The following is a 25,277-nucleotide window of genomic DNA, read 5'->3' as shown; positions in this document are numbered from 1 at the left end:
AAGTGTAACCACTGCATCCCAGGCATCTGAGTCTTCCAAGGTCTCTGGTTCCTTTTATGCCAGATCCAGACTAAGGCTGAAAAATCCTAGCAGTCATAGTATATTTTCAAAAGCTTAGTCGGATTAGTCAGAAGAATGCCCCGGAATCTTTGCTAATGCAGTGAGGTCTGTGTTCCAAGACATGAGGCTTAGAGGCCAAGAATCTTACTGAATATCATCTGGGCTGCTTAATGGAGGAAAATCACAGCAAGTTCAAGGTGTCGGTGACTGTGATGGAAATGGGCTCCAGTGAGCATGAAATTAAATCAAATAAAAGCGTGGAAAGCCTTGAAAAATCCCTTCCTGCCTTAAATAAAAACCACAGAAAATGTATATAAATAATTCCTGATGTCCAATTTTTTTCTTTCAAAGTAAATCCTTTCAAAGGGTTAGAAGAGTTTGGGACAGCATGTGACCTCGCAAACATACCCTCGCAAGTAAATAAGTAACACAATAGCTGTACTTTCAAAATTATTTTTACTACCACATTTATTTAAACAAAGATTTGTTTTAAGAGGTCCTTGGCTTTCTTATAAAGGTGAGAGAATATGATTTGTGGCATGGAGACAAACATACACAAAACAGATTGTGGAAAATCTTCATACACTTTAAGTTCTTGAGTCGGCATAAACAAAAAGATGGTAATATGATATTTTTTTTCGATGCTGAATAGTAGTAGGTCTGTTTCATTGTACTCTGCAGGTTTCTGAGATGGATGATGAAATTCTCATCCTGTGAAATGTCGTGTTTGAAGCAGGCTTTTATTTTATATTATTTTAGTATAGTTTATATATAATATTATATTAGTTATATTAGTTTCAGGTGTATAGTATAGCGATTTAACATTTTTATACCTTACAATGTCATCACTCCACTAATTCTAGTAACCGTCAGTCACTGTGCAAACTTATCACAATATTATTGACTATGTTCCCCTTCACCTTTTCACCCATCTTCTTACTGTCCTCCCCTCCAGCAACCGTCCCTTTGGTCTCTGAAGTAGGTTATTAAAGCTATGTCAAAATGAGTAAAGATAGGTAGAGATCTGCTCAGTTCAGCAAATATTTGTTGAGTACATATCAACCATACATATGCCAGGAATTATACCAAGTATTAGAAAGAGTCAAAGTTGAACAATTCAAATTCCTCCCCGCCCCCATAGCTCACAGTTAGGTAGGGGACATGAAATTGCAAGCATCAATTTTAAGTTGTATAGTTTCACAAACCTCCGATATCAGGATGCAACTTACACTTTAACAATATGTCAAAATGTAATTAACACCGTTTTTTCTTAGTGTCATAAAAAATAATGAAATAACTGTCTATCCATTACAAAGAAGCTCAGATTTGATGAAATATTTTAGATGTTATATAAGATAGAACATAGACAGAACTTAAATAAAAAAGGAGGTCCAAAATTCTCTCTTAAACCTAAATGTACCATGCCTCCCAGGAAGAGTATTTGTAGCTGAAGAACTTAAGTCCTAATTGTTAAATAAGGGTAAATAAGGTAGGAGTAATTACACAAAAGCACATATTTTTTGTTCATAATCATAAGACAATGAAATACACTGCTATTTTATGTAACTTTAATTAATAATAATAGATATTACACAATTCATTTCCATTTACTTTTCTTCCTTGAAATTTTTCAGGATCCCTCTCTTTCAGTCATAATAGATGGTTATAAATTTGATTTACACACCTGCAGATAATATGCATAAAAGCAGTTTTATTTTCCAGAATTTGGTCTTTCACCCAAATATTCAATTTTGTCTTGATTGTATGGGTTCAAAGTTATTCTCCAGTCTGTGGGCCATTGCTTTCTCAGAGATGAAGAACAATATGGACGCTTATGATGAAAAACAAAAAAACAAACAAAACTTTGGGGAAACAGTTTTTCAATATTTTCAGCTTAGCATGTATGATAAGTATTTCTCAATCAACAAAACTTCCCTCTAGTAATTTCCTCCTCTTCACAATCTCCATACACCTTCTGGTTCATTTACAACAGTTTACTGCAAATCCCTTAATACAACTTTCACTCTTCATGCCTCCTTATCTTGGCTCCGGCTTTTTCTTGTGACTGGAATGCGCTTTCCCTATTTCCACACTTGGAAGATTCATGCTCAGCTTTCAGAACCCAGGTCTTAGATTGGGCTTTCCCAGGAAAGAAGGGATTAAGACCAGGCCTTGAATACAGAGAATTTTGGAGGAAGTAGACCCAAGGATTATGAAGGATGTCTGGAAAGATTATAACAGTGAAGGAAAGTCAATATAAGAGTAAGTTATTGCTTTGTTCCCTTCTTGTGGCCAACTGAGACTCCATCCTACAGGGATCCTTTGAGGAACTACGGTAGGATGCAATTCAGAGTTGTTAGCTGTGAGTTGGAAGACAGGGGCATTTATTCATTAGTTCCTGCTTCCCACTGATCATCGGTTACCTTATGGGGAAGCCCTGGTGCAGACAATGAGAGCTGCATGGTGCTGTCAGGTTACACTATTGGGAAGCTAGTTGCCATTGCAATAGCTGGTGTAAAAGGTGAGTTGAGAGGAGGAGAGGCAGTCCACAAGACTCGGCTTTCCTAACATGCACAGAATTAGCTTTGCCCCATCAGACCTGCATGGTGCCAGGCACAGACCTCTGCCTAATGGCATTTTTTCCTGCTGTTTTGTAATTATCAGTTTGCATATTGAGTATAAACTTCTTATTGGTGGTAAAAAGATCTTGTTCACTTCAGCGGCTACTGAAGCTAGCAGAGTAACCTGTATAAAGCACGTAGACGAAGGACGCCTTAATGGGATAAAAACACACAATTTTAATTAATGGGAAATGACTATTTCCCAAATGGTTGATATGACCATTCATATGAGACCTTACGATGTAGTGCAAAAAAAGGAGAAATAAGTCAGGTGGACTGAAAATAAGTCAGCATAGACAAAGATGTGATCATCCATGATCATGGAGAAAAGGAAATATTTTTAAAAAGTATCAGTTATATTTGGCAAGATTTTTTCCCTAAGAAACCTGATAATAAAAAGAATCATCACATGATCAACCACTCACTATAAAATTCTAAGCAAATTTCAGTTAATTCATATTGATAAAATCTATCTTTGATCTCACTGGATTGCTGCAATGACTTCCTGATTCACTCAGAATAAAAACCGATGTCTTTACAATGACACCTAAAGCTCTGCAAAATGTGGTCCTGCCTGGCCTCCTCTCCTAATGTCCTCTTTGCTCCCTTCCCTCCACCACACTGGCCTCTACCAGGCACAGTCTCGCCTGGAGCCTTTGCACTGGTCACTTTCTCCTGATCACTTTCTCCTGACATCAGCTTTGCAACTACCTCAACTTTGCAAGACTCTGCTCAGATGCCACCTTTCTAATATGAGCTCCCCTGAGCCTTCTATTTAAAATCTGCAGCCCTCCACCGTTCTGAACTCTTGAGCTCCTTATTCTGCTCTACTTTTTTCCCCCATAACACTCAATCACCTCTAACAAATATATAATTAATTTATGTCTATTGTTTATTTTCTCTCCCCCTCTACTGGGATGTGTTTCCACCAGAGTAGGAAACTGTTTGTGTTATTCATTGATGTATCCCAAGAACAATGTCTGGCTCATAGTTATTAAGTTGAACTGACTATCCTGAAGCTCAGGAGATAACAATATGCTTCATAACATAGAGGACATATCATTCATCCATTCTGCAAACATTGAGCACTTACTAAGTGCTGGGCATGGATAACTTAGATATGATTCCAGTCTCAAGGAGGTCCCAGGCTGGTGTAGACACAGGTAGGCCAGGGTGATGGGTACTCTGACACAAGCACACACAGTGGCTGTACGGTCGCAGAGGAGGGGGCGTGTGTGGATGGTCAGGAAGATGTTAAACAAGGAGATGACAGTAAAGCTCTGTAGAAAGAAAGCTTCTAGACAATGAAGGGAAGGACACTGGACTGGATTTATGCATACACATTCCATCATATGTGAGCTACAGAAATGAGTCAGCACAGGTTTACATTTGATCTTAAGCAGTCTTTCAGAATCAGTATAGAATGAACTTTTTCCTCAACTTATTTACTTTCTGCCTCCCCTTATTTTCCCCTGAAAGACTCTAAATAAATAAGCAGGCAGCAGAACTTCATGTATTTCTCCCACAGTAATGGGAAGGGACTTTGGGAATCTATTTAGGTTTATAAATTTTCCCTTTTCTATTGGATTTGTATTTCTTTTGGTCAGGATTATAATTTGATTGCTTTATAAATATCTCTCTATGTATACTTTTTCTCATTTAAAATATCCATTGAAAAAATATATCCATTGATTATGTATTTATAAAGTATATTTTCTGTTTTCAATTTTAAAAAATTCTGGCCTTATTCTTTGCAGATCATTATTTTATTCATATAACAAGTAATGATTAAGTCTTTGTTATATAGCAGACATTGTGTTAGATGCTGTGGATAAAAAGGACAGAAGCATATTCCCTGTCCATACGAAAATTTTAGTAGTGGGATAGAAAGGCATGTGAAATAATAAGAAAACTGAAGCATTCCATTAGATACGCGAGAAGGATTTAAGGCAACAGTTACAAACGTTAGGTCAGATGTAGCTCATGTAAGTATTTGTTTGGTCCAATTGTGTTCTTTAAAACACTTGAATTTGTGGTTTTCACAAATTAAATCTTGATTTCTGGCTTCTCTTAAAAGAAAAATTAGAAGATCTGGCAACTCTGAGCCAGAATTCCAAAATGGCAACAGGAGGTTAGAGCTGAATCAGAACCAGCTCTTTCAGAGGGAGGGAAAGAGGGTGGGAGAAATGCACAGTGGCCCTGAGAATGTGGATGGGCTGAGAATGGGAGATGGGGTATGGACTCCAGGCAGAGGGAATATTTTGTTTGTGGCTTATACTTAACTAACCAGCCAACCATATAAAAGTCCATGCAAATTCCGACACTCTTATCGCCCTGTTTTAGCCCATAACAATGTTCAGTAAATGTCTGTGAGATGAATAAGAACACAGTCAAAGAATTTCACCCCTGGAAAAAATTATTTCATAGGTCATTTTAGAAATGAAGAAGCGGGAGTCTAGAGAGGTTGGGTTAATTTGCCCAATACAATGTTAACGTGAGCCTGTAGTGGTTAACAGATTGTACTAAAGGCTGCCGGGAACCAAGGGGAATTGCAACATAGAACAGTATGGTGGGCATCTGTTGTTTTGCCTACCCAGCATTTATTCTCCTCTCTCTGGAAGCAGTGCCCTTATTTTGTTGGGGGAGCCACCAATCCCCTTACTCCATGTGGTCCTGGTGGATGTGAGTCCACCTGGCTTCTGGAATAGCATGTGACCCAAGCCTGCCCAACCACACTCGTCCTCCTAGAGCTATTGAGAAAGAGGCATAATCCTTCCACTGAGAGTTGCTGAGAAAAAAAGATGCAATTCTGAATGATGCTATTAGTATCCCACCTAAGATAGCATGATGTAATGAAAGATGATAAGCTACATTTCCTCGGGTAAATTGTTTTAAGTATTCTGGACCTTGATTACTACATCTGTAAATGGAAATAACAATTCCTTACCTCAAAGGGCCATAAAGAAATAATGTATGTAAAATGCCAGGCACACAGTAGGAGCTCATTAACATTGGCATCTTTTCCTCCCCTTCCAAATAGTGTCAGATGGATGTAGCATTACTGTAATTAAAATGTAAGAAGTGTATTGGCAGACTTGCCTTACAACATATTGAGAACAGCTTTTTCAGTAGCTACCTTATGTGATTTCAGGGAATTGGGGAGGGAAAATAAAATAAAATGCAGCTTGCTTTCCTGGAACAATTCAAGCCATATCCAACGCCTGCCAAGCATAGCCTATAAGTCTATGTCTGCATTCATCTATTATCTCACCTCTATGTAGATAAAGTGGTTTTCCTCCCCGCTCACTGGCCATTTTATTTTTAAAATGGGAACTCTTTTGAGTCCTTGGCAATCATTTAGCTGACAGTTTGGATCATAACGTAGTAATAACATTAGTGAACAGTTGTATGACACTTCCCGCTCTAAAAGCATTTTGCAAATCTGAGCTAATTAGCATGAATGCTAACATGCCAGCTTTTTATGGATTACTATTGCAATTATACTTTGCCTTTTCAAAAAAAAGAAATGCAGTGATTTTTTTTCACCAGAAATGAGAAAAAACAAAATGAATAAGCTGCCTCTCCAATGGATTCAAACACAATGTAGTTAAAATATAAGACAGATGCTTTATTGACTGAATGTTCCTCTAACAACGTTCATGAGAATTTATAGGTATGGCACTACCTGCTAATTGTTTTAGAATCAACAAAGAAAATAAACTATATTCATTAGAGAAAAGGGATTTGTAAACCTAAGACAAGTTTCCAACCTTCAAAATGCACTTTCTACTCATTTCTAGACTTAATTACCTCAAAGAAATAAGAAAATTATTTTTTCTGTGATTCACTATGATTGTGATTCATAAACCAAATGAGAAAATGCCAGTTCACATGGTATTGAAAAATGCCCTGTTCTTTCCATTGTAATATGAAAATGGAATAGAGTCAGTATGGAGTCAGAAAAGACTTGGGTTGGAGTCCCAGGTCTGGTACTCAGTTCTGTGACTGTAACTCCCTGAATCTTGGTTTTCTTACCTCTAAAATGGGGATGATAATACTTACTTTGCAGGATTCCTTGGAGGAATTCCCTGCACTCTTCCTTTTTTTATACAAATCCAGATTTCCATCTGATATCATTTTCTTCCTTCTGAAAGATGTCTTTTAACATTTCTTGTAGTAAATATAGGTTGATCCAAAAGAGATCCTGCCTTCCACAACATCTGGGATATGACAGGTGATCATATTACCCTGATCCACCCTGTCTGTAACACATCTTCCTCTCCTCATCTAAAATTACTCTGATGCTCAGCCATAAAAAAGAATGAAATCTTGTCATCTGCAATAACATGGACAGACCTGGAGGGTATTGTGCTGAATAAAGTAAGTCAGATAGAAAAGACAAATGCCATATGATTTCACTTATATGTGGAACCTAAAGAACAAAACAAACAAAACAGAAACAAACTCATAGATACAGAGAACATTTTGATGGTTGCCAGATAGGAGGGGGCTTGGGGGAATAGGTAAAAAGGGGAAGGGATTAAGAAATACAAATTGGTAGTTAGAAAATTGTCATAGGGACATAAAGTACGGCATAAGAAATATGGCCGATAATATTGTAATAACTATGTATGGTGTCAGATGGGTACTACATTTATCGGGGTGGTTGGTCACTTTGTAAGTTACATAAATGGTAAATCACTATGTTGTACACCTAAAACTAATATAATATTGTATGTCAATTATAATTGAAAAATAAAAAAAAATTAAAGGTTTAGATTTAGAACACATCTACCACCAAAAAGTCCCCTATCCACCCATCTCGCTTAATAACCCCTCCCCCAAAGGTAACCACTATTCTGACCTCGAATCCAACATCTTAGATTAGTTTTATCTGTTTTTGAACTTCATATAAATAGCGCCATAAGACATGTAAAAATTAAAATAAAATTACTCTGTTCATTCAGTTTATAGGAAAGCTGAGCACTGTAACAAATTAAAATCTTCTTCCCTATATCTGATTTATGTGTTTTTAAATATCTAATTACACTTTAAAAGGATTAGAAATAAATATAAAAGTTCATTTTGATGGGAAATATATAATCACCTGAAAACTTTCCTTTTAACATACCATGAAATCGTAGAGCTCTCTCAGTTAAACTTGGTCATTTTGTCCTCTGTTCTTTGTACAAAATTAGCAAAAGTGATGTGAGGAGATATGACTCTGGGAAGACTGCCTGGAGCACACTTAAATGTCTATAAACTGGCTTATATCCTCTTAATGTGCAGAGTGGTCAGAACCCAAGAACTTGAAACTCACACTACCTGAAAGGCTTGCAAGACTAATGTGGCCACCAGTCTGTCAAATTGTTCCTTGCATTGAGAATTGTGACTGTCTCATGTCTATAAAACTCACATCAATATGGTCAGACCATTCTCTTGTTTCTGTGGGAATATAGTTCACAAAATCTGAAGATTGCTTTCTGACTACAGAGTCAGAACAAGGAGAGTTAAGTATGTTTCCAAGGTAACATACAAGTTTCATGCCATTAGTCATGGTCTTTCACGACCATTTATTCAACAAATATTTGTTGAGTTCCTGATATGCAGCCAACACTGTTATGAGCCATAGGAATAAAGCAATGAACAAAAAAAGTCCCATGGCACTTACATTATCATGGTATAGGTGGTCTGGCTAACAGGATGAAAAAATATTAGAATCTTTCTCTATCCATACTAAAACAGAAAACCTGTAATACTCCAGCTTCCTTCTTCTTAGACATTGCTTGAAAAACTACTGACAGCATTTACTCCTGTGAATTTAGATGTGTGAATTCATTCAGGCCTGAATGTCTTTTCATTGTTTTGTTTATTTAAATATCTCTGCTCTGATAAGGTGATCTCACCATTTTATTTACAGTCCTTGAGGATCAACTATCTATAACCTCAAGAACTGAAAACATTTGTATGTGATACATATATAAACTAGAGAGAGGCTGGTGTGTAGGAAACAATACCAGCTTTGAAGCTGGCTTTGTTTTGAATTCTTGCTCCATTAATACCTAGTTCCCAGTTCTATGTCCTTTAGCAAGTTAGCAACCCTCCTTTAATAGCTTTTTAAAAAAATAGTACAAGTAATATATGAATAAACTTTCATTGTTAATATTCAAACTTTGTTTTATTATTTTAGTAATTACATTACAGTTGATATTATACATCTTTAATATATCACAGTGATAACATATTCAATTACCACTCCCTGTCTAGAATAGTTATACTACTTCATGTATAGTATAATGATCTGGCAATAATATACTTACATTCCTCCATTTCTGGACTTTATATTATTGTTGTCATACATTTAACTTATATACGTGTTATAAAGCTCATATTTTGTTGCTATTATTTTTGCTTAAATAGTCAATTCTCTTTTAATGAGATTTAAATACTAAGAAAAAAATTTTTATAATTTATCATAATTACCTGTGTTCTTCCTTTCTTTATGCAGATCCAGATTCCCATCTGGTATCACCTCCTTCTGCATAAAGGATATCCTTTAACATTTCTTGTAGTAAAAACAAATTGATGCTGAGTTCCTTCAGATTTCATATCTTAGAAATATAATTTGGCCTTCATTTTTGAGATATATTTTTACTAGGTATACAGTTTTCTAACCTGATTTTTTTTCCTTTCAGTCATTTAAAGATGTTGATTTAACACCTTCTTGTTTCCATTGTTTCCAACTAGAAGTTTGTTGTCGTTTTTATCTTTTCCCTGTGTAGGTAACATGTCTTTATTCTCTGGAGAGTTTCCCTCTTTATCACTGTGATTATGATGGGACTTAGTCTTCTGTCTGGGATGCCTTGAGTTTCTTGGATCTATGAGCTTATCATTTTCCTGAAAGTTGGAAAATTTTTCAATCATTATTTTTTCAAATATTTTTCTGACCCCTACTGCCTACTTTTCAGAACTCCAGTTGCATGTATATTAGGAAGCTTGAAGTTGTCCTACAGCTCATTGATTGTCTATTTCTTAATTTTTAAAATTTCTCTGTGTGTTTCATTTTGGATAGTTCTTTTGTTGCACATTTAAGTTCACAAATCCTTCCTTTTTCGATGCTTAATTTTCCATTAATCCAACTCAGTGTATTTTTCATTTCAGGCATTGTAGTTTTTATCTCTGGAAATTCAGTTTCATTCTTTTTATATTTTTCGTGCCTCTACTTTTTGAATACATAGAATACAGTCATAACAACTGTTTTAGTGTGCTAACTTTAACATCCATGTCAGTACTAGGTGGGTTTCAATTGATAGATTTTTCTTATTATGGATCATATTTCCCTACTCCTTTGCATGCCTGGTAATTGGATGTCAAACACTGTGAATTTTGTCTTGTTGAGTGCGGGATATTTTTGTATTCCTATAAATATTTGGAGGTTATTTATATATACCTTGTGGTGGGGGGAGGGGTGGGCAGTGGAGATACAATTACATTTACCTGGAAACAGTTTTATCCTTTCACATCTTATATTTAAGATTTGGTAGGCAGTACCAGAGCGGTGCTTTACCTAGAGTAAATTATTCTCAACTGCTTTCACAATACTCGTCTGAGTTATTTATCAAATGCCCCATGAATCATGAGTTTATTCCAATCCGGCCAGTGGGAATAGGCACTATTCCTGGCTCTGCGTGAGTATTAGGCACTGCACTATTCCTTCCAATGTTTTTCCATTGGTTGTCCCTTTCATTTAGGGAAGAGGGTCTTCTATTTTGTATTCCCCAGAGTCTAGAGCATTGCTCTCAAATTTTGACTGATCAATATCATCCTCAAAAATGTGGTGCAGGAGAAGGTTCATTCTGGGATGAGTGCCCCTCTTTGTGGTCCCACAAGAGCCTGTAATAGCAGAAATTATAGTATCATCTTGAAATTGCATGTTTGATAGACTTCATGAGGGCAGAGACTGAGTTTGTCTTGTTCAGTGCCATTTCTCCAGTTCTGAGCAGTAGGAGTGCAACAAGTGATTATGAAACATAAATTCTGAATTCTTCATTCTGTTTCCAAACTGCTTGGTGAGAAAATTGGTCTTTAAACAAGTCAGAGTGCAGACCTCTAGAATAGGAAATTTTAAATAGACCAGGTCTGACTTTGAGGCTTTAATCCTAATCTGGCAGGTCTAGGATAGGATTATAAACCTAGACCCTTATAAGCTTGTTTCACATAAAGCCAACTAACAAGGAGCATATAGGAGGAGACTTCAGACTAGTCTAAAGGTCTTAGGGGGCATATTTGAATTCCATGCAGGCCTTTCCTTCCTTACAATTATATTTTAATGCCTGCTGATGCTGACATTGGGCCAGAAAGCCGTCAGTACAGCACTGCGGGAGACACTGTTCACAGGTATTTTGTTTATGATCTAGGAGGCATTTGATACCATGCATATGTAGCCAGTACTACCAAGGTTCCCATCCTGGCCTGCTATGGAAAGATCAATGGAAAGCATCTCTATTCTATATTTTCTTTTGAACATCTGGCCATATACATCTTTCTAACTTTAAACCTTTCTAAGCTGTAAACCAAAGTCAACAAACATCTTAGAATTCCTACTCCATGTCAGGCATTCCAGTTACCACTGGAACTGGTCACTGGATAAGCCCTTTAACAACAGAAACAGCACCCCCAAGGTGGCCTAAGGATGGGACAATATTCAGATTCTGAGCACTGGATCTCCCTCTTTACAAATCTTTTTCTCCATCCTTTGCCATCACATTCATAATACAGCTCATCTTATGCCCTGAGCAAAAACAAAAGTGAGATGGAACAGATTGAGAAGTGTAGGGAGTGAATTCATTCCACTGATTCATTCATTCATTCATTCATCAGTTCAATATTTATTGAGCACCTACTATGTGTCAGACTCCAGGCTGAATGTCGGTAGTATAAGGACTAGCAGACATAGCCTTTGTCCTTAAAGAATTCACAGTCCTGTGGTAGAGGAAGACAAGTGAAGAACAGTTACAATAATGTGAGTGAGGGGTGCTAAGGTAGAATACATAAAGCTAATATCTAATTTTTTGAAAGAACATACATTCTTTGAGAAAAATTGTTTATCTTTCACAGTTCCCAACAACATAATTTGTAGAAGGTGAGCACTCCTTAAAGAGCCAAGAACCCTGGATATCCTTTGTCTTTGACTAGCTGTATATCCTTTGACAGTCATTTCAGCTTTCTGAGCCTGTTTCCTATCTATAAAGTGTAACTGATGATACCAGTCCTGCCTACCTCGCCAGGTTATTGTAAAGATCAATGGTCATGGGACTTTTTAATTAATTATAAAGACCTCTAAAAAATAAAATATGCAATCCTAAGTTATATTCTTAAATGTGTTTTGAATTTTAAAATAGAAGTTGTTCAGCACTTCACATAAGTGCTGAATGATCTTGAAAGAAAAAAAGGAAGAAATGAAGAAACAGAAATGAAAGAAAAAAACAAATAGATGAGGGTTCTTCATTGTACTCACTTTCATAGTTCAAAGCAGGTCTGGCTTGACTTTTTCCGCATTCCAGATATTTACTAATATTTACTATCATCTCCATTTTACAGATGAGAAAACTGAGGGGCCAAAGAATTTGTCCCAGAGCATAATGTCTTCAAAACTCAAGCCTGGGCCACTTCCCAAGGTCTTTAAACGTCGACAAAAGTCAAAAGGACCAAGCGCCAGAAGACTGTAGGAAACTTTTCTCTGAAAGCTTCGCATCCCTTGCTTACGGCTGACCGAGGCTTCGACTCCGCCCAGTGACGCATAGGCCCCGCCCCCTGGCTCTCCACCTCTCGCGGGATCTCTCGGGAGGACGGATGGGGTCAGGTCCCATCATGGCGGCTGAAGAGGCAGATGTGGACATCGAAGGGGACGTGGTGGCAGCGGCGGCAGGGTGAGGCGTAGAGACTGGGTCTCGCTGGGATGCGGAGGGGCGCAGATGCGAGGAGAGTACCCCAGAAAGGCCGCGGATCTGTCAAGGGCTAGGGGAGCGTAAGAACATCCGCTGGTTCAGGGTCTTTTGGCGGCCGGGGAGGGGCCGCGCCCATCCCGCCAGTCACCTATATCTGAGCCCAGAGGGCGGGTACCTGGGGCTAGTGTTGGACAGCTCTTTCGCCTTTTACCGGGCGGCTCCGACTTCGCCTAGCACATTGCACTCTCTCCAACAATTAAATTCCTTCTTCCATTACCTCCACCCGAGAATCTCGCCAGAATCCGCCCTCTTGCCCCCGCCCGACTATAACTCTAATAAGGGTGGCCTCTGGACGGACCTGAGTTCAGGGATCCTTGTTTCATTACTTGCAAGCCGTGTGACCTTGGGCGTGTCGTTTCATTTCTGCTGGCCACAGGTTTTCTCTTCCACATAGGGATAGTTGTGAAAAACTTCCTGAGAGGCAGCTTGACTTAAAGGAAAGGGTAAGGAGTTTTAGAGTTGGACAGCTCTCGGTTTTCCTTCTGCATTGGTTGGCCCTGCTAGTTACTAGCAGTGTGACCTTGGGCCAGACATTTAACTTGTCTCAGGCTCATACAGCTCGTGTAAACTGACGCTCATGATATGTACCTCATACGATTATTGTGAAGTTATTATTGGATGTATTTTAGCATATGGTAGGTGCTCTGAAAATGTTGTTTTTGTTTTTTACCGTTCTGTTACCTTCAGGGTTGGTATTGTGAAGACACAGTGAGGGGTCACAATTTATTTAATACCAATTCCTGCATAACAAGCCATTGTGGTTTTAAACAGCAACATCCAGCTTGAGAGATCTAGCCCTTTGGCTCCTTGCTTTCCGAATAAGAAATTGATACATACCATTTTGAAAGTGTGCTTCCAGAATCTCCTTTAGTAATGGAAGAGGCCTGGACTGCTAAGGAATCAAAAGACCTTGGTACTAAACTCACATACATTGCTTGTAATTATGAACAACTTTATTAGGTTAAACCATGTGAAATTGCCAATCTTAGACCATTTTTGACCTATATAAAGGCAATTTCATATAGTCCAACTTCGTTTTAGGGCCTCTGTAATTGCAGAGAAGAGTACGAACCCTGGACTAAGATAGGGGGTTTAAAATTCTTTTGAACTACAAAGTACTGTCAAAATGTGAGAAATGATTAAATTCATATATAGTTATTCTCCCCCAAATCTTTAGCATACCAGTCCAAGCTATACAATGACTAGGGAGCCTTTAATGACAATCACTGTTTACATTTATGTAGATGAAGTTAATCTTGACCCAGTGCTTTTGCACGCATAATTTACTGCTCACAAGAGTGTGTAAGATAAGTGGACAGGGATACTTATCTGCAGTCTAGAGAGAAATGAGTTGGCCTTGGAAACACTAAAGATTATCTGAGAGTATTGGCTTTCCCCCATTTCTATAGGTTCTTTATTTTTCTGATTGTACTTGGTTTTTCTCTTTTCTCTTTCTTCCTATTCTGTTTGAGCCTTATGTCTAATGGTGGCACGGATGATCATCTTACTCTTATGCAAGGAGGATTTCAAAGGTTATTGGTTCCTGATGCTCAGAGCCATTACCTTACACAACTCCAGGGAACGTCAGTAACATATTCTGGTGTAGGGTGACCCTTGAAATGTGTAGTTATAGCTCTAGATAACATCCATGGAACCCTTGAGGGTTAATTTAAACACACTTTTAATTACAGATGGTCCCTGATTTACAATGGTTCAACTTAAGATTTTTCAACTTCACAGTGGTGCAAAAACAGTATGCATTCAGTAGAAATCATACTTCAAAATTTGAATTTTGACCTTTTCTTGGCCTAGTGATATGAGTGTATGATACTCTCTTATGATGCTGGGAATTGGCAGCAAGCCACAACTCCCAGTCAGACTCTCAAATCACAAAAGTAAACTACTGATACTTTACAGTGAACTGTGTTGCCAATGTTTTTTGGATATTGTGTTTTGAGCACGTTTAAGATAGGCTAGGCTAAGCAATGATGTTTGTTAGGTGTATTATATACATTTTTGACTTAGGAGTTAAGGAATATTTGTGCTTGCTAAGTGCTACGTACTAAAGTTAGAAGATGGCATTGAAACTTTTTCGTTTCCTTTCTATTTCTTCTACCATTCCCTCTCTTTCTTTTCTTCGGCTGCTCTTTTAAATCAGTGTTCCAAGGGGTTTTGTCCATAAGACTTCTACTTAGTAACTCCACAGTCCCTGGTGATACCACTTCTCAAGAATGAAATTTCTGTCTGTTGGGTGGGACCACATGAAATTTTGCCAATGTTTGGCCATTTTTGACCTACAAAAATTGTAGTTTCATAAGTTCATCTAATAAACATCTAATGCTGATGTTTCCCAAATCTGTTGCCAACCCAAATCTATCTCCTAAGCTTCAGATTGTTTATCCAACTCTGAATCTGTATGCACTTGGATATTCAACAAGCACCTCAATCTCAGCTCAATCTCAGCTTTCCCAACCAAACCTGCCTCTCTTAGGTTCCTAGTTCAATAAATGGCACCGTCCACACAGTCACCCAAAGCATAGACCTACATATACCCTTTTCTAACCTCTTTCCTGCCACTCTTTCTGTTCTATTATTAAGGGTCTGTTGATTCTAAGTATCCTCTCAAATCTATTTCCTTCTTCCTATTCACACTGCTAAATTACTGTTACCTTTTTCTAGTATTTGTATTATCACTCTCTCTTAACTGCTTTTTGTCTTTTTGGCCCCTTCTGTTTTTGTTGTTGTTGTTTGTTTGTTTTTTGAAGTAAGAGTAATTATCTTTTTTATATGCAGTCCATGTTATCCCTTTCAATTTTCAATTGGCTTTATGATAAAATATTCATTCCTTAACTCCTAGAGACCTGTGTGATCCATGCCTCACCTACTTTAATCATTCAATCATTCAACAAATATTGGTTGAGCACCTTTTGTATACCAAGCCCTGGGTATATAGCAGATACCAAAACTTAAGTCCTTCCTCTCATAGAACTAACATTCCTATTAGATAAGACAGACAGTAAACCTTATATTTTTGTCAGATAGAGATAAGTGGAAAAAGATAAAGGTGAGAAGGTGGATGTCTTGTCAGCTTTATCCCTTGTACTTACCCAGGGAAAATTACAAGGTCTGAAACTACAGGATCTCAGGTCAGTGTGGATATTGTGTAAGAACTAAATTTGAAAAAGAGAGAAGCAACAGAATTAGCAATAAATTGAATGTGCATTGTGAGGAAATAAGAGCGGGCTCAGATTTCTACCTTGGGCCTCTAAGGTGGTGGAGATGCCATAGACTGAGATAAGGAACAATGGAAGAGTAGCATATTTGAGAGGAAAGGTGAGCTCAGGTTTAAACATGGTAATTTGTTGTACCTATGGAGATTCAGCTGGATGTCCAGATGCATACACCAGAGGTGTGGGTGTGGCTAATCCTTATTAAAGAACACAATGTAAAAATATTTCTGAAGTAGACTTAGAGTGATACCAGTCCCACCACTTGTACCCATGGTAGACCTAGTTAGTTAAGCAAAGGTTTTTTTCTATGAGAAAGAAACAAGGTTTAAAATCCTTTATATCATTTTCTTGGTAGCCTCTACCAAATCAGAGTTGACACATGAGTTAAAATCTTTTTGCCATCAGCAGTTGCTTTTAAGTTATTGTAGATAATCTGTTAACTCCACTGTAGGACTAATTGAAGATTCAAAAATATAAACCCATGTATAGGTTTTTGTAGGCTAAGAAGTACAAAATTCTTACCATTAGAATAGGTCTGAGAAAAGTTAATAACTTAACTAGGAAACTTTATAACTTTAGGACATATAAAAGTAAATATTAAATTTAATTATATCATAGATTTGGCCTCCCAAACCTTAACTATTTAACTATTCAGCCTTTTTGCATATGAGATGAATAGTATGACTTTAGAGAGTTCTAATTACTTCAGTGAAAGGAGTGAATTAACAAAGTTTAATCCCTCATGGACATAGAAAAGACCTCAAGTTAATTTTTTAAATTATATGAGTTATTAGAACGACATCACACTTTCTTAACTCTTCACTGTACTTCCCTTCTTTGAGTATTATATTTTGGTTCTTCCACTATTCTTGGTTTTGTTTTTGTCATTTTGAGAGTGGTGCTACTTATTGTGGGTTTTATGCTTAGATATAGCTAAAAAAATTAATTATGAAGTTGAATTCCAATATTTATATATGGGTACTCCTCAAAAGAAACATGAAGTGTTGGTTCATGGCCACAGAACATGTGTGGCTGCTACTTTGGTGTATTTTTTTGCCTCGTGAAGTTGTTTATTCTTGGGAAACAAAAGAGGTAAACAGACTTGATGTTTAGCAGTTGAAGTAGGGTGGCTTAAAACCACTATATATATCATAAGCTAAAGAGATAGAGTAGGCACTTCTGTAATGCTAAATCTGTTAAGAGGAGAAGGGAACTAAATATTTGCTTAACGTTTCAACCTGCCAGTCACTGTGCGGTGTAAATTATGTCCATTAACTGGTATAATATTACTTTATTATGTATTTCTTAATTATTACAGAAGTGATGAAAATACAGCATCTGTTTTGCAAGATCACTATCTTGATTCATCATGGAGAACTGAGAATGGCCTTATTGTAAGTATTTAATGAATCTATATGGCGCATTAACCTATTACTCATTACTCAGAGTACCTCCTTTTTTTTACTTGGTGCTAGTACTCAGCAATCACAGAGGTAATATATTGAATGCTCTTCTTAATTTAAAAATAGGAAAAAATTATTACTTTTGACTTTGAAAAATGGCCTGGATTTGGGTACAAGTCATTGCCCTACCACTTATCAAATTTGTGAAGCTGAGTTTCATCATCTAAATAATGGGGATTATTGCAGGGTTCATTTCCTCATTTAACATTTATTGAGTACTTACTATGTGCTAGATTTGGGGGATACAACTATGATCAAGAGAGAGGAGCTTATATTCTAAAGGAGAGTCAGATGATAAGTAGACAAACTAATTATAAATTCTGAAGGACGTAAGCAAGATGCCCACTAAGAGTGACAGGGCGGGGAACTTACTTTAGAGAAAGTTGTCAGTGAGAGAAACCAAGAAAACAACATTTAAGTTGAAATGTAATAGAAAGAGAGGAGTAGATATGTGAAGAGTTGAGGGAAAACACTGTAGGCAGAAAAGATAGCATGAAGGCTCTGGTTGGAAGCAAGTGTCTAGAATATAGTGGGTAAGGGGGAGAGTGACAGCTGTGACATGTGAGAAAGGCAAACGAGAGCTCTATCATATTTATAGGAAGGAAGACTAGAATCAAAGAAACCAGTTAGGAAATATTTGCAGTAATCTAAGCAAGATTTGGTGATGGTGTGGCCTGAGATTGTGGCAGAAATAAAAATGTACAGATTTGAATTATATTTTGGAGGTAGAACTGCTTGGTAGATTGGATATGGGATTGAAAGAAAAGGGAAGAATCCAGGATGATTCTTGGGTTTCTAGCAGGAATAACTTGATGGCTATTTACAAGTTAGAAAGTCAGGGAAGAAGCTGGTGAAGGAAGGTATGTAATGGTATGTTATGTTTTAAATATGTTAAGTGTGAGAAGCCTGCTAGATATCCGAGTGGAAATTTTGAGTGGGCCATTGGAAATAACAGTTTGGACAGAACTTGGAAAAGAGACCTGAGCTGAAAATTTTTGTTTTGAGAGTTGTAAATGATTGTGATCATCAAGGGGAGATTGTGGCTTGAAGGAAAAAAGAATTGTGAATTTTGGAAACAGGCAAAGTATCTAGCAAAATGCTTATACCTAATAGTTCTTCATACATCATAGCCATTATGACTTTATTATGGGTAGGAACTTAAGCCTTGGAATCCAGCAGACTTGTGTGCAAAGTCTCTGCTCTTCTACTTGAAAAGTTAGCAGTGCTATGGATGCATCCGTGAAGTAATAATGCCCATCCGATAGCAGTATCATGGGGATCAAAGACATCTTGTGTGCTTAGTAAATGGTATTATTTGTTATTATTTGTAATCATATAATGTATTTTCATTTACAAAATATAAAAGATAATTTCAAAAAGTAGTGAATAAGAAGAAAAATATATTCTCTTAATAGCCTTGGACTCTGGATAACACCATCAGTGAAGAGAACAGAGCTGTCATTGAGAAAATGTTGTTGGAAGAAGAGTATCCTTTAATGATTATGAGGAAAGAAAAGATTTAAGGGTTAAAAATCTCTAAATGCAAACTTACAGAAGAGACCACTGTTAATTACTAGATGGATTATATTTAGCCCCAGATGACTACTATATAATGTTACCTACCTAGGCAAAACTGCTTTTTATTCCTCTGCTTCTGTTTTACTGCTAAGTCTGAGATATAACTCAGTATTTTTGAGTTTCTGTTGTTAGCCAATTCTTTATACTGTCTGAATATTGAGTTGAAATTATAGAATGTTTTAAGTTAGCCAGACCCTTTAGTCCAAGTACAAGTTCATTTAGTTGAATCCTGCATTTTCAATTGTATAAGCTGAAATCCCAAAATGTTGATTTGTCCAAGGACACAGAACTGGAATACGCAAAGGTTCTTCTCACTTCCTATGCTGCCAGTTTACAGGTGTTACACGGGAGGAATCTAAGTAAAAACCACAAATACAATATGATGAAGATTTTTCCCCCCAGAAATTGTGAATTCTTATCCCATGGTCCAGCCACTGGCTTCTTGTCCTCATTTCTTTCATCTATATGTGATGTTGGCAGCTTAACTTCTTTGAAACTCAATTTTCTTATATGTAAAATGAGAGGACCAAACAAAATGATTTCTGTTTTTTATGATTTATAAAGACTATCAATACTAGTCTATTAAGTAGTGGTTTGTTTTTAACTCTTTCATCTATATTTCATGGATTTCTACCTCTTTTTTAAGCCAGAACTTTTCTATTCCCCTTATTTCCGATTATTGCTATGTTGATGTCAGAGTGTCTGTATACATTTAATTATTATAACTTAACCTCTTTTAGGCTTTCTTATTCTCTTATTCTCCCCAAACATGACAGTTATAGCCTATATCAATGCTTTTCAATAGAAAAATAGAGTCAACATATAACATTTAAAATTTTTAGTGGCCTCATTTAAAACTGGTGAAATTAATTTTAATACTATACTTTAAGCCAGTATATTTAAAATGTTATTTCAGCATTTAGTTAATATAAAAACATTATTGAGATCTTTTACATTCTTATTTGATACTCTTTGAAATTCTGTGTATATTTTATACTTAGAGTACATGTCAGTCAGTTCATGCTAGCCACATTTCAAATATTCAGTGTTTACACAATAGGGCTATTGGCTAATGTATTGAACAGTGCAGTTCTAGGTTAATGAATATGTAAGTAGTCACTGGTTCATTTCCAAATTTGGAAACAAAGAGTAAAAGCTATGTGAGAACTTGGAGGACAAGGATAATGTTTCCTTGTTTCTTTGTCTTTGTACCTGGTACTTAGTAAAGTGCCTGACATCCACAATATATAGTTAATATTTGTTGAGTGAGAGCTATCTCAGATTAATCTAAGAGTAGTACAGTAGGCCAATTTTAAGAAGTTTGAGAGGAAGGCTTTCTGGTAGATTTGACTTAAGAGTTTGTTATTTTTATTAGGATAGAGAATAACCCTGAACTCTTCTCTGTTACTTTGAGAAATATGAAAACAAATACTCCTAAATTATCCTCGACAATCAAATTTATCTATTACATTCTCCGTATGTTTTAGGAAAAAAGAATTAAATAAAATATTGAAGATGTTTCGTAGCCACTTTTAAAAAGAAAGAGAAACTAACATGTAGCACACATTTTTTTGCAGATACTGTGTTGTGTGATTTCACATTTAATATTTTAATCCGTGTAACAACACTGTGAGGTGTAAATAATTTTATCGTTTTTGCAGACCTGAAAAGGGCTTTGAGAGAAATTCATTTAGCTGGGATTCAGATGGCTTTCATGCATATATGAGTGCCTACTTTATATAAGTTACATAAAAATTATAACTTTATTATTATTTTTCAAGTTTCCTTAATAATTACACAGGTATTATTTATCTAAAAAATCACTTCCGGAAAAATACTGGCTTGATCAAAAGGAAGATGATAAAAAATACATGAAGAGGTAAAATCAATTTATAATACTTTTAAAAGTCTGAATTGTATTTTTAAAAACTTTTTCACATACTTCTTTATTTTCTTTTTTTCATGTATTGCAGTCTGCAGAAAACAGCAAAAATCATGTATGTACTTATGTTTTATAGTTTAAAACCTTTTTTATTAGTTAAAACATGGGAAAATTGAACAAAAATTATAATGTCCTGTGGAAAAGCCCTCTTGATTTTGGGTTATAAAAAAATACAAAATCAAAATTTCTTGTACAGGTATTGAAATATGCCCCAAGGTAATTTTATGATGTCATTTATTTGCCAGAATTTCTCTTTTGGTTGGTTCCATCACATTATGGGAAAGATGATTTCCTAGGAATTTGTGGGAGTTTTTGAAAATCTGCTACTTAATATATTAGGAATTGGCTTAATTTCTATTGCCCTATCAGTTAATTTTCAATCATTTCAAACAAAAATTTAATTTGAATTTGTAGCTTTCAAAAAAATTAGAGAAACTTAACTATTTTATTTAATGTTTATGAACTTGTAGGTTTATGATCCCTTAAAGGGTAAGGCTTACAAATTTGTATTGGCCAGAAGTTTGAGTACTGAACAGACTTTGGCTTTTGCATTTTGCTAAATTAACAACAACAAAAAATAAAATTAATGAAAAGATTAATAGTTTGTTTGAATTAAGTTAGTGAGCCTCATCACTACTTTAATTTCTTAAGATACTGCAATTTCAAAATCAATAAATATAATGCCATAGTTTTTTGACTTTTCTGGCTCAATATTTATATGGAAGAATCAAAGAGAATATTTCTGGAGCCATTTAAAAATCTTACATGCCTTTCAGGATTTAGAAATGTATTAACATCTGCTACTTCGTGTTCCAGTCTAAGGAAGCCTATTTGCTTGTTACACATTGACTTCCTTTGATGTCTTTTAGTGTTATCTTCACTTAGACCCAGGATTATGTCTTTTGGGGCTCCTATCATCCTAAACTAGAGAAGTATATAAAACAGGGTAAATCTGTCCCTCCAGGTAGAGGCTGCAGCTTTCTTCTTCTTCTTCTCCCTTTTTTCTTTTTTTTAATTCTTAAGACTCAACATATTGAATTTAGCCCATGGCTATCTATAACCTTAGCTGCATAAATATAGAATGTTCCATTTCAGAAATTTTTTTGCAATTCCTTTTTTTCCCCTCAGGGTACAATCTCCTACAAAACCAGCCAGTTTCTCAGTAAAGTGGACGATAGAAGAAAAAGAGCTGTTTGAACAAGGGCTGGTAAATAGAGCAATTTTTGATTTATAGTAAAATAATTTTAGAAGCAAATATTGATAGAATTAAAAGGTTAAATTAATTTGTAGAGTCCAGGAATTTCTTTTTAAGTACAGTGATCACGTCTATAGTTTTTCTGTAATTAGACCAAAGACGTTGATAGTGTAGGACAAAAGACTTCAACTCATATTTAAGTTACAAAAATGTTAAAATAGACTTGGATTAATATTTTGGATCGTTTTCACCTTTTTTTTGTTTTAATAAAACCCAAGAAATTGAGGTATCTCTCTATACATGACACCAACTTCCTGGATTAAAAGGCAAAATTATTTAGTCATCTGATGTTTTCTCTTGGAAAAAAAACTTGTATAATTGGAACTGTCTGGATGATCAGCTGAGTTCTTTTTTATTCAGATATTTGGCATTGTGCATACAGTCTAAATATTTTAGTGGATATAATTGAAGACTAAAAACATTTCTTTTGCATGAATTTTTCACTGAGATTTGTATAAATTTCTACAAGTTACATAATGGAAAAATATGCACACAAATTTCTAATTCTGAAAATACTCCCTAATATGAAGAAACTTTTAATAATATATTCAGAATTTTTTTTAACTATTAAGAATAGGTTATATCTTTTCCTTTAAGGTACACACTACCTAGTATTATACTAACTAATTTTGAAATTACATGTATTTATATATTACATATATAGAATATTTAATATTTATGTAGGAGTCATAAATGCTAGTTGAAATATTATTAATAATGTTTCTGCAGATAATGGGAAATAAAATGTTTGTATTTTTATATTTAGTCATCACCACGATATATATTCTGTGATGTTCTTATATAAATACCTAAACTATCTTGAAGGTTTTATCTCTTCCCAAGGTTTTTCTCCTGTGCTGTTGATGTTTTTTGTATTGGTCTTTCAGTCTGTTGTATAATTATCATTTACATTATCTAACTGTAACCATTAATTTAAGATTGCTGACAACTTTGGTATTTTGCCCCTTACTAAAGACCATATACACACATACAAGTGGGTTGTGAATTTTTAGGTTATTACTATTGATATTGATAGTAGTTATGGGGGCTACATCTGTATGGTTGAAAATTTAAAAGGTACCTAAAGTTATGAGGTAGTAAGTCTAACACCTGTCTCAACCTTCAGTTCTCTATGTGTGAGGTAACCATGTTCATCTGTTCTTTGTGTATCCTTCCAGATATATTTGTTCCTAAATAAGCAAAAGTGTATTTATGTATATACATATGTAGATAATCTATCTATATACATTGACAGATGTTTTAAACTTAGAATGTTTTCCTATAAAAATACATGGAGTTATTAGTTGTATTTCAGCCTTTTTAATCTTTTCACATAGTTTGTTTGTAGACTGAATGCTCTCAGGTTTGAGAGAAAAGAATTGTGTGGTGAAGATTTTTCCTTCCTTCCCTTAGGCATAGGGTTCTCCCTTTGCTCTATTTTGAAATTGGTGAATATTTTCTTTGCTCCTCTTGTTAGTGTCCTCTCCTTAATTTTCATAGTGCCCAAGCCTCTACAGTCATACTTTATCAGGATCTTTCCTGTCTCCTAAAGTGCACCATGCTACCAAGTCACCTATTTGACTTTATCCCACAATAAAGATAACTAATTCTTCAGTAAGGTGTTAGTTAACAGCAATATAAATAATTAATTTATACCTACTAGTAATTTTCCCAGAAGAACTTTTCAGTTTTAAGAAAATATACATATATCGTATTTTCTAATGAATACCAGAAATAGTGTACAAATTAAGATTTATTAATTGGGGCAGATATTTGAAGATGACTTGCTACCAAAAGTCAGGACTACTTGGCCAGTAAATCTGCCCTGGGATCAACTTCCCTGAGTTGTGGCTGTTTTTTTGTTTGTTTTTCATAGCTACTTTGGGAAGTAGAGAGAGAGTATATTTTGTTAGAGATATTACAAAGGAGATTTATGTATGTAGCAAATGATAGACTTGATACCTAAAAATCCCTTTTAGATTAAAATTATATGCGTGCCTTTCTTCAGAACACACCAGAGCTCCCTTGGGTTCTCAGTTTTTTCTCACCACAGCTTCAATGTTAGCAGATGGACAGCCTTTACCAATAGAGTTGTGTAGGGAAGTGTTGGTTGTAGGTCACGTCATCTGTGATTCTTTCTTGTAAGTCAGTTCACTGTGATATGTGTGTAGAGTTATAGCATCTACTATGGAACACGTAATGAATGTTGTAACAGATCGAATCTGGGTAAAAAAGATATTTTGAAATTAGTGTCAGAACATATTCAGTTGATTCTATAAATGGAAATTATAACCTACCTCCCTTTCACATACTGGTTTTTTGGGGTTTTTTTTGTTTTTTTTTTTTGAGTTATCTTAAAATTTAGAACATTGTAATGTGCAATATGAATATATACAATTAGGAATACATAAAAGTGATGGAACGTTGTTTAGATAGTTATGAAAAGAAAACTAATTTATAAATGATTTTGGTCCGTTTTCATACATCCAGATTCCAAATGAGGAATGTGGGCTTTGATTTTGAGTCTTAGCTGTATATGAGGCTTTATTGTATACTTTAGAAAATAAATAAAGATGGGTTGTTGTTTTAGTTTGCTTTTTTTTTAATGTGGCAGTTGCTTGGAACACTAACAAGCAAGTTGAACAAAAGCAACTTCTTTTCCATTTTGATAATCTAGGCTAAATTTGGCCGAAGGTGGACTAAAATTGCAAAGCTAATTGGAAGTCGCACTGTATTACAAGTAAAGAGTTATGCCAGACAATACTTTAAAAATAAGGTAAGGAGAATATAAATATTCTAGTTAATAATGATAACATTTTAAATAATAAAGTTAGTAAGGAAAAATAGTTTTTTTTAATTCAGGCATTAAAGTCTTAATGTTCAAAAATTTTATAGTCGAAGTATTTTATACTCATTAAATATTCTACAGTTTTTTACCTTCAAAAATCTGAAAGCTTATCTTCAGTGTTTTGATTATTCCTGTTAAATTGGTATTATGTTATTCTACTTAATTTCATAGTTAAATAGAACAAAATATTAATTACTCATTTAATATGCAGTTGTAAACATGTTAAAGAAAAGCACAATATATGTACACTATAACAGTAACGTACTCAGTTTA

At 35.4% G+C, this 25,277-nt stretch overlaps 1 protein-coding gene and 1 long non-coding RNA gene across 14 annotated transcripts in view; one reads left to right on the top strand and one right to left on the bottom strand.

The window, feature by feature from the left end:
• Positions 1-499: 499 nt before the first annotated feature.
• LOC120621849 (uncharacterized) lies at positions 500-12,527 on the bottom strand. Of its 8 annotated transcripts, none has more exons than XR_005658318.1 (7): positions 12,199-12,527; positions 11,585-11,663; positions 9,165-9,578; positions 6,744-6,828; positions 5,629-5,742; positions 3,775-3,975; positions 500-1,891 (listed from the first exon to the last, which is right to left on the bottom strand). It is a non-coding gene; the product is annotated as an uncharacterized LOC120621849 (long non-coding RNA). The 8 variants fall into 8 exon arrangements; XR_005658314.1 differs by having other exon boundaries at positions 3,775-3,961; XR_005658323.1 differs by having other exon boundaries at positions 500-2,833; positions 3,775-5,742.
• MYSM1 (Myb like, SWIRM and MPN domains 1) overlaps positions 12,505-25,277 on the top strand; it is a 35,500-nt gene continuing 22,727 nt past the window's right edge. For 4 of the 6 annotated variants that reach the window (XR_005658312.1, XM_039887516.1, XM_039887505.1 and 1 more), the window contains exons 1-7: positions 12,505-12,610; positions 17,237-17,312; positions 18,797-18,867; positions 20,761-20,838; positions 20,933-20,956; positions 22,030-22,108; positions 24,834-24,932. Coding sequence is in view for 5 of the 6 variants with exons in the window: in XM_039887516.1 (XP_039743450.1) it covers positions 12,534-12,610; positions 17,237-17,312; positions 18,797-18,867; positions 20,761-20,838; positions 20,933-20,956; positions 22,030-22,108; positions 24,834-24,932 (504 nt within the window). In the remaining variant the exon portion in view is untranslated. The remainder of the gene's footprint in view (positions 12,611-17,236; positions 17,313-18,796; positions 18,868-20,760; positions 20,839-20,932; positions 20,957-22,029; positions 22,109-24,833; positions 24,933-25,277) is intronic. The other 2 variants (XM_039887525.1, XM_039887533.1) reach the window with 2 other exon arrangements.

Source organism: Pteropus medius, unplaced genomic scaffold (assembly GCF_902729225.1).
Source record: "Pteropus medius unplaced genomic scaffold, Ma_sr-lr_union100, whole genome shotgun sequence".
Taxonomy (NCBI): Eukaryota; Metazoa; Chordata; class Mammalia; order Chiroptera; family Pteropodidae; genus Pteropus; species Pteropus medius.
This window is presented reverse-complemented; position numbering and strand designations above follow the sequence as displayed.